This window comes from Manacus vitellinus, unplaced genomic scaffold (assembly GCF_001715985.3).
Source record: "Manacus vitellinus isolate BGI_N305 unplaced genomic scaffold, ASM171598v3 scaffold_47_pilon, whole genome shotgun sequence".
NCBI classification, from domain to species: domain Eukaryota; kingdom Metazoa; phylum Chordata; class Aves; order Passeriformes; family Pipridae; genus Manacus; species Manacus vitellinus.
Window position 1 is genome coordinate 5,760,493 of NW_021940585.1, and position 9,053 is coordinate 5,769,545.

General features: G+C 60.8%; 2 protein-coding genes across 2 annotated transcripts; one reads left to right on the forward strand and one right to left on the reverse strand.

The window, feature by feature from the left end:
* The first annotated feature begins 1,017 nt into the window (after positions 1 to 1,017).
* PACSIN1 (protein kinase C and casein kinase substrate in neurons 1) lies at positions 1,018 to 4,993 on the forward strand. Its single transcript, XM_018079782.2, has 9 exons — positions 1,018 to 1,151; positions 1,485 to 1,641; positions 1,772 to 2,007; positions 2,172 to 2,327; positions 2,666 to 2,841; positions 2,981 to 3,101; positions 3,193 to 3,317; positions 3,435 to 3,628; positions 3,958 to 4,993. The coding sequence occupies exons 1-9, from the start codon at positions 1,089 to 1,091 to the stop codon at positions 4,065 to 4,067; spliced, it is 1,338 nt and encodes a 445-aa protein (XP_017935271.1). The 5' UTR covers positions 1,018 to 1,088; the 3' UTR covers positions 4,068 to 4,993.
* An 896-nt stretch (positions 4,994 to 5,889) lies between these two features.
* SPDEF (SAM pointed domain containing ETS transcription factor) lies at positions 5,890 to 9,053 on the reverse strand (the record flags this gene model as incomplete). Its single annotated transcript, XM_029962514.1, has 6 exons — positions 5,890 to 6,679; positions 7,470 to 7,644; positions 7,741 to 7,881; positions 8,325 to 8,372; positions 8,468 to 8,665; positions 8,843 to 9,053. Coding segments are annotated over 6 exons (789 nt in total), but the record flags the coding sequence as incomplete, so codon positions are not given.

Genomic DNA, 9,053 nt, shown 5'->3' on the forward strand with positions numbered 1-9,053 from the left:
CGCGTTTATTTTTAACTGTCTGGGGAGGGCGGCGGGGATTGGTGCCTCCCTGGTTATATCACTAAATCCCTGCCAGGCCCTGTTAGTTCCAGCACAGCGAGCCCTGTGCTGCGCTCCAGTAACTGTTTCGGGCCCCCATCCTCCTGGGTCCGTGCCCTGTCCCAGCCCGAGGGTGCCTTGGGGCCAGCTGTGTGCACAGCTGGACACCCACCACTGCTCCCCAAGGGACTGCCCCCCAGCACTGTCCTCCCACCCCATCGCCCTCTGGCTGGTGTGGGGTAGGGCACAGGCAACCGGGCCCCCCTCTGCCCACTCTGCTGCCCCAGGGAAGGGATGGTGTGTGGGGATCTCGGACACATCCTCCTCCCACAGGCCTTTTGGGGACAGGGCAGAGGGAAATTTGGGTTGTTCGTGGCCACTTTGTTCCCATTCCAGTGGCAGATGCCATGCAGGACAGACTCAGTGCTTTCCTGTGGGAGCACTGTCCGAGTCTGGGTCAGGATGGGGATGATGAGGATGCCCATGGCCACCACGGTGTCCCCTCCACCCCATGCGATGCCACCCCTAACCCCCAGCCCCCTCCCAGCTCTTGGCAGAGCGGCAAAGGGTTAAGCTGTGCAGCCAGGCCACGTGATGCTCGGGGGATGCCGTTTTTCTGAAGATCAGGATGGATTAGGGTGGAATATCAGGACGAGAATTTCTTGGGTGGCACATCCCCCTGGCCCTGCCACAAACCCTCGCCCAGCGGCTCCCGGGGCCGTGGTGCTGAGCCAGGCCCCGGCTGGTGAGCACCCACTGTGCTGCTCCCCGTGATTCCCTGCGGGCACAGCCAGCTCCAGGGGGTTTGGATGGCACCAAGTGGGGGGTGGGCACTGGAGGAGTCTGTGGGTCCAGAGCTGGAGCGGGCACCATCCCCATGCCCGTCCCCTGCAGCTGGATGCTTGTCTGGCTTTGCAACTGGCAGGAAGGATGGGGGTCCTCTGCTCATCCCCATGACTCCCCTCTCCTCTCCCCTCAGTGCATGAGGCTGGTGTTTGCCCAGGAGCCACCCAGTGCCCGCTCTGACACCCAAGACAGCACCAGGAGCCATGTCGGGTTCCTACGACGAGTCGGCAGCGGCTGCGGAGGAAACAACCGACAGCTTTTGGGAGGTGAGTCCTGGCCATCCTCTCCTCCCATGGAGCCCTGACACCACTGTGGCTGCACCCCAGGTTCCCCGGGGCTGGGGGGGACAGGGATGCCCTCCCCTCCCTGCCTGAGAGCATCCCTGCTCTGCCAGAGGTCTCAACCTTTGCTGTCCCCAACGGGCACAAAGCGACAAAGGGGACTGGAAGGAGTTGGGTTTGAGCAGCCCCAAACCAAAGCACCCTCCCTGCACCCCCAAAATTGCCTGGTGCTTCTTCCATCCCCAGGCCAGGCCAGCTGAGGCTGAGCCAGGCAGCCCAGCCCAGCTCCCACACCTGCCTGTCCCCTCCCTTTCCCAGGTGGGGAACTACAAGCGCACGGTGAAGCGGATCGACGATGGACACCGGCTCTGCAACGACCTCATGAACTGTGTGCACGAGCGGGCCAAGATCGAGAAGTCCTATGCCCAGCAGCTCACTGACTGGTCCAAGAGGTGGAGGCAGCTCATCGAGAAAGGTACCATGGCTTCCCCAGGGAGAAGGTCCCTCCAGGACACCTGGGTGCCCGTGCACCATCCCAGCTTCCCCTGGCAGGGGTAGAGGGGTGAGGGCTGTGGAGTGACCCCCAGTGTCCCCTCGGCCCCCAGGTCCCCAGTATGGCAGCCTGGAGAAGGCGTGGGCAGCCATCATGACGGAGGCAGACAAGGTGAGTGAGCTGCACCAGGAGGTGAAGAACAGCCTGCTGAACGACGACTTCGAGAAGGTCAAGAACTGGCAGAAGGACGCCTACCACAAGCAGATCATGGGGGGCTTCAAGGAAGCCAAGGAGGCTGAGGATGGCTTCCGGAAAGCCCAGAAGCCCTGGGCCAAGAAGCTCAAGGAGGTGAGAGAAGCACAGAGTGTCCTGGGGCATCCCTGCATCTCCCAGCTCTGGCTCTGTGTGCCTGGTCCAGGCTGGGAGACACGGGTGGCACCTCCGTGCAGGCAGAGGGATGGACAGGGGCCTGTGACCGCTTCTCTGATGTCCCTTCCCTCTCCTCCCCACAGCTGGAGACAGCCAAGAAAGCCTATCACCTGGCCTGCAAGGAGGAGAAGCTGGCAATGACCCGGGAAGCCAACAGCAAGGCGGATCAGTCCAACACCCCAGAGCAGCAGAAGAAGCTCCAGGACAAAGTGGAAAAGTGCAAGCAAGACGTACAAAAGGTGCGAGCCACTGGGCTCACGAGGCATCAAGCAGAGGATATCAGTGGAAATTGCCACCACACCCCTTTGTCCACCATCCATTCCCATTTTCCCATCCCTGTGCTCCTGTAGAAGGGTGAGGACTTGCAAGCAGTCCCCAGGGGAGTGTGAGCAGGACAGGGATTTATCCCTCTTACTGGGGCAAAATCTCTCCAGCAACAAGGCTGATTCTACCCACAAAGGCTCTTGGGTCAATCTGGGCTCCCCAGCCTGGTGACCCCCAAACAGATCTCTCAGCATCCAGAAATGACCTCTGAGGTGCTCAAGGTACAAATGAGGTCCCTCCTACACCTTTGCAGACCCAGGAGAAGTACGAGAAGGTGCTGGATGAGCTGAACAAGTGCACCCCGCAGTACATCGAGAGCATGGAGCAGGTCTTCGAGCAGTGCCAGCAGTTTGAGGAGAAGAGACTCAACTTCCTCAAGGAAATGCTCCTGGACATCAAGAGGCACCTGAACCTGGCTGAGAGCAGCAGGTAGGGAGGGAGCTTCTGGGCAACACAATGGTCACCAAAAGGTACCAGAGTGGCTGGAGGCTGTGTGGGAGCCTGGTGCCTTGGAGGAGGTGACACAGCCCCAGCTCCCACAGCCCACTGACCCCGTCTCTCCCTGCAGCTACGCCAACGTGTACCGGGAGCTGGAGCAGACCATCCGCCTCTCGGACGCGCAGGAGGATCTGCGGTGGTTCCGCAGCACCAGTGGCCCCGGGATGCCCATGAACTGGCCCCAGTTTGAGGTGAGGCTGGGCACCCTGGCTGGGCACCCTGGCTGGGCACTGGTGGCCCTGGGGGCCGGGTGAGTGCTCAGGGGTTGCTCTGTGGTTGCAGGAGTGGAACCCAGACCTGACGCACACGATAACGCGGAAGGAGAAGCAGAAGAAGGGCGAGGGGGTGACCCTGACCAACGCCAGCAGCGCCAGCGAGTCGGGGGCTCTGGCGGGCGAGCGTGGGAGGTGAGGGCAGCGTGGAGGTGCCGTGGGAGAGGCATTGCCAGAGTGGGCACTGCCAGTGTTGGGGGGTGCGGGGTGTCCTCGGTGACAGCCACCTCCTCCCCCTCCTCCCTCACCCAGCGTGAGCAGCCACGACCGCGGGCAGACCTACAGCGCCGAGTGGTCCGATGACGAGGGCAGCAACTCCTTCAACACCAGCGAGGCCAACGGCGGCACCAACCCCTTCGACGAGGAGGCGGCGGGGAAGGGCGTGCGGGTGCGGGCTCTGTACGACTACGATGGGCAGGAGCAGGACGAGCTCAGCTTCAAAGCAGGTACGCTCCATCGTCTGCTGGAGCTGTGGGTCCCCCACATTTTGGTGTGAAATCCCTCAAATAATTCCTGAGTTAGCCCAGCCCTTCAAAGAGTTGATCTGTCAGAAAGGAAAAAGCAGAAGCTAAGCCCAAGCGTGGGTGGGACTGGAGTGATGGTGGGACAGGGCACGTGAGGTCTCATGGGTCACCCTTTGCTTTTCTACCCTACAAACCAACATGCTCAGGATCAGTCCTAGAAACCCCCAGCAGCTCCATCCCGGGGAGAAACAGGGGGGAAGGAGAATCTCCAGCACCTGCAACGAGCTCTTCCCTTCCACCTTTCTCTCCAGGTGATGAACTAACCAAACTCGGTGAGGAAGACGAGCAGGGATGGTGCAAAGGGCGCTTGGACAACGGGCAGTTAGGGCTCTACCCCGCCAACTACGTGGAGGCAATCTAAGTCTTGTGGTGTGCTCCTCGTCACCATCAGCAGATAAATCCACCCTCCGTTGTCTCCATCTCTCCACCAGCCAACCAGCCATTCTGCCGTCTGGTCCTCCACTCCTCATACTTAGAGATTCAGACATATTTTCCGACCAAGCTTTTATTTTTTTAAGAGTTGTCTCCGAAGAGTATTTTGCATAGTCGCTTTCTTCTAAGATAACGTGAAGCGAAAGATGACGTTGTCCGTCCGTCTACGTTAGTTGATTTTTTTTCCGAGCGAAAAGCCGATACCTCAAGATCTTAAAGCCCAACCAGTGAGAGCTCCCGATTGGTTGGTTTTTAAAGATACTGAAATCATGAGCCGCCTTCTGATTGGCTGGAACTGTTCTGAAATGCACGGCGCCGAAGCTCCTGGGACCAACCAAATTCATCCCAGAAAACTGAGAGGGATTGGAGTCTGACTCCGGTTTTTTTTTTTGGTGTTTCCATGTTCTCCCCAGTTCATCCTCCCACCCCGAGGAAGGGGATGACTGGTCCCCTTCAGCCCCACGGCCATCCTTGAGATGCCCAGGTGAGGTGGGACCAGCCCCACTGTGGAGCTTGATGGCATCTCCTCAGCTTCCTCCTCTTCCCGAGCTGATGCCTGGCCTGTGCTGCAGGGAGCAGCTCCACCCTTCAGGAGGGCAGGTATCCAGCACACACCAGATCCAGGTGAGATGGCCCCAAAATCCAGCGCTGTCCAGAGAAGGACTCACCACAGCCCAGTGCTGCTGGAAGCACCTTCACACCCAGCCTGGGATAGTGAGGACTGGCTTGGACGTGGCTGGGGATGGTCTCCGTCCACCCCCTTCCTGAAGAGAGGCAGGAGCAGATGAGGGAGGGGGGATGAGCATCATCCAGCTTTGCAGGACACCAGCAGCAGCTGCAGCCAGTGGAGGAGGAAGAAGAAGAGAAGGAGGAGGAAGAAGAAGAGGAGGAGGAGTAGGAGGAGGAGGGCTTGGCACAGGCAGCAGACCCAGCCCGGGCAGAGCAGCTGCCTGGTGAAGACGGCTGAGAACAAGGCATGCCAAGGCAGGGGAATGGCCACAGGCTTTGCCCTTTGCTTGTCCCCGAGGGGCTCTGCCCCCCCTCCCCTGGGCTCTGCAGGGGGCAGCATGGGCAGCAGCCCTGCAGTCCCCACGGGTGCTGCCCCCAGCACGGCCACCCCACCCCTCTGCCTCGGGTGCATTTGTCACCCCGAGCTCTTCCCTACAGATCCCCTCTCATTTTTTTCCATACCATCCCCCTTAGCAGCGTCGATGCCATCAGCTTCCTGCACGCTCCTCCCGCTCCTGTCCCACCCCCTCCTGTGGTTCGTGAATTTTTTGGCCCCAGGGATCCAGTGTTCTGGAAGCACCGTGTGCTGGGCATGGTGGGCGGGAGCCGCCCGGCCCCTGCCAGGTACCAGAAAAAAACCACAAAGTCAGAAAAGACCCAACCAACCACCTGTCTCAGCAATGCACCCCGGTTTTTGTACATCGATTGTGTAATTTAAGAAGTATATATATAATATATATATATATATCGTGATTGTATTTCAGTGGATACAACAACAAAAAGCAGCAAGAGAAAATAACCGAGCTCTGTCCGCGTCCTTGGCTCTGGGGTCTCCTTTGCCGCCGTGTGCCCCCCTGGGGGAGGCTGGGGGGCTGCAGACCCCCTGCAGCCCAGAGAGCACAGTCACAGCCACTGCACCCCCAGGTAGTGACTCCCCCCCCAGGCTCTGGGCTGCAGAGGGGTGGGGGGCTCGGATGCATTGCTGGGGTCCTTGGGGGCTTTGGGAGGGGGGAAGAGCCTTTGGGGACTCCTGTGCCCCTCCCAGACAAAGCCTTGGGAAGCCCCTGGGGGGCTCGTTAGGTTTTGGGGCCATTCCCAGCACCAGCCCTGACCCAGCACTCCCCGAGGCTGGGAAAGCCCTGGCACAGCAAGTTGATGCCACCATCTGCCCTCTCCCACCCTGGCAGAGGACCTGGAGAGGGACACCTGGAGGGGTCACCAGAGGGACACGAGATCTGGGGCACCACCAGATCTGGGGCACCCCCAGCCCACCCTCCTGGTGCCCCTGCACTGGCTGCAGGAGTGTCGGTCACACAGAGCAAATCACAAGACACATTTTGCTTTCCCCCCCCCTATTATTTGTTTTTTCATCCCCTTTTCCAGAAGCCAAGGCAGTTTTTCTCCTTCCCCTACTCCTCTCCTCCCTCTGGCTGCCCTCCATCCCTCCAGCCGGGATGGGGAGCAGGACTCACACACAGAGTGTGTGAGCAGCACGGAGCAGGTGGAACAGAGGCAAAGACAGGAGCCAGCACAGGCAGCTCTTTTAAGGTAAAAACAAAATACCAAGAACCAGGTGTTTTTCCTCTTAAGCTCCCACAAAGCATCCCTGGGAGCACGGGCCACCCCTCGGCATTTGAACCTAAACCACAATTCGCCGCCAGCCAAAACCAAAAAGTAAATAAACAAATAAAAAAACCTATAATATAAAAGATCAACATCTCCAGGTAACTCTGACTGTGGTGCAAGGCACAGGTGAAGCAATCCCCAGCTCTCTGTCCCAGTCCAGCCTCAGTGGGTCACAATCCAGATTTACTGTCCAGAGGGAAACAGCAAACTGACATCTCCCTTTTCACAAACCACAGAATCAGGCAGTCCAGATAAAATCCAAATCAAGGGAAAAGCCCTGTGCCAGGGCACAGGACCTGGGATCTTAGGAGGGCTCTGGTGGCCCCATGCCCAAAGGTGGAGGACCCAACTCGGGGGATCCCCACTGTGCACAGCCCCACACCCACATTTACAGCTGGTCCTTGAAAAACTCCCGTTTTCAGCCCCAAACCCCTGCAGAGAGGGGAAGCCAAGTGTGTCCTGGAGTGGAAAGCGAAGGGGGTGCACCTGTCCCGAGGGGATGCCCGTGGTCTCCAGGGGCACAGCTCCCATGGCAGGCAGTGCCAGGCTGCTCCTGCCTGGATTGGGTCTGGCCAGCGGCCCCAGCACGGCCAGGGGCAGGTGGTCCTGTCCCTGAGGGTGCCCTGTCCCTGCGGGTTCCATTGTCCCAGCTCATGCCCAGGCTTTGTCCTCCCCGAACAATGGCTGGGGCGAAGCCACCCGCAGGCAGCACCCGGGGGGAGGAGAGGAGGGGGGACAAGCCCAGCCAGGGGAGATGAGGGCTCTGCACAGCCCTTGCCCCGCACCAGGGCACGGGGGGTGGTCCCTCAGCTGGGGAATGGGGGGTCTCTGGGTCTGTATCCAGCAGGTCCTGGGGGCAGGGGGCCTCTCGCACTCCAGCCGAGGCCCTCAGTGCTGGCAGAGGGTTTCTGTGGCTGGGGGCAGAGGGAGGCAGTGAGTGCCCTGTCCCTCCCGGGGCTCAGCCTGTCCCGCTCACACCGGGTGCACGAACTGGTAGACGAGGCGCTGGGAGATGTCGGGTTTGCGGATGATCCCTTTCTTGTAGTACTGCCGGATGGAGCGGCTCAGCTTGTCGTAGTTCATGGCCGGGCGGTTCTTGCGGATGCCCCACAGCCGGGCCACCTGCGCCGAGTCCTCGATCTTGAAGATGCCTGGGAGGGGAGCGGGGCACGGGGGGTTGGTTGCAGCCCCGCCTGCTCCCCACCCCCCCGGTGCCCACCCCGGGGCCTCCGAGCATCCCCACACACCTTTGTCCTTGTTGAGCCAGCGGATGAAGCGCCCGTAGTTGTGGGGTTTCAGCAGCAGCTCCTTGAGGAACTGCCAGAGGTGGATGGGTTGCCCGGCGCAGGACGAGTCCACCTCGCTGTCGGCCCAGCTGGAGTCACCCCCTGCCAGGGGAAGGGACGGGTGAGAGGAGGGAGGGGAAGACCTCGCTGTTGTGCACCATCCCAGGGACCTGCACGAGTGTTATCTGGGAAACCCCAGCTCAGTGCCAGACTCGGACCAGGCACTGGGTCTGGAATCTTCATTTTCTCCTCTTCATCTTGGAGCAGGAAGAACAGCTCAGTCCTGCCTTGTACAGCCTGCAGGGGTGCAGGGGATGTGGGCTGGGGCCAGCGAGGGTCTCATGGCCATTCCCCCTTTGCTGCACTTTGCAGAGAGCCCTGGGGCTGCTCTGGGGCAGATCTGTGTAACCACACAGATCTCACAGCAACAGCCACTCCAGTGAGCCAGATAATTGCAATTAAGCAGGGAGGGACCCCCTCAAAGTACCCCAGACCTGCCTGAGGCAGGAGTAGGGCCAGTGGAGCCGAGCCCACACAGAACTCACCACAGTATCTTACATCTCCAGGGGCAGCCTTCTCTTTCATCCAGGCGGCTGGAAGGGAGGAGTGGGGGGTCAGGAGGGCATCTCCTGCTGCACGCCCTGCACTGCCCACCCTCCCCAGCTCCCTCCCAGTCCCTGGCACCCACCAGACTTCCAGATGTCGAGGTGGGCATGGAGAATGTCACCACAGGCAGGCGAGCGCTGGCAGAACTGCTCCTCAGACATGGCACACAGGTCCTTCCCTGACAGCTCCTGGAAGGACTTCCCGATCTGCGGCAGCCGGTACTGGTGCTCCGTCCACAGGATCCACTTCTGCACGTTCCCGGGGCTCCAGTCCGTGGGGTCTGGAGGTGAGGGGTGAGCAGAGCCAGCCAGCTCCCCCCACAGCAGCCCCGGGAGCCGTACCCTCCTTCCCTGGGGGGCAGCCTCGCTCCCCCAGCCCCCCATGGGTCGCAGCCCCCAAAGTGCAGCGTGGCTTTGGCTCCCACCCCAGCACGTCCCTCCCTGCCCGGGGCACCCACCTGCGGCGATGTTGAGGAGCTTGCAGGCCGTCTCGATGTCCTTGAGCACCTCTCCCACCACCATGCTCTGCACCTGCTCCAGCGAGTGCTCCTCCAGGGGCAGGCTGGCCTGCAGGTCCCCCTCGGGCCCCAGCCCCAGGCCCTGGCTGTCGATGATGGGACATTGCTCCGGCTCCTTCCGCGCCTCCTCCCGCCCGCCCTGGGCGCCGCC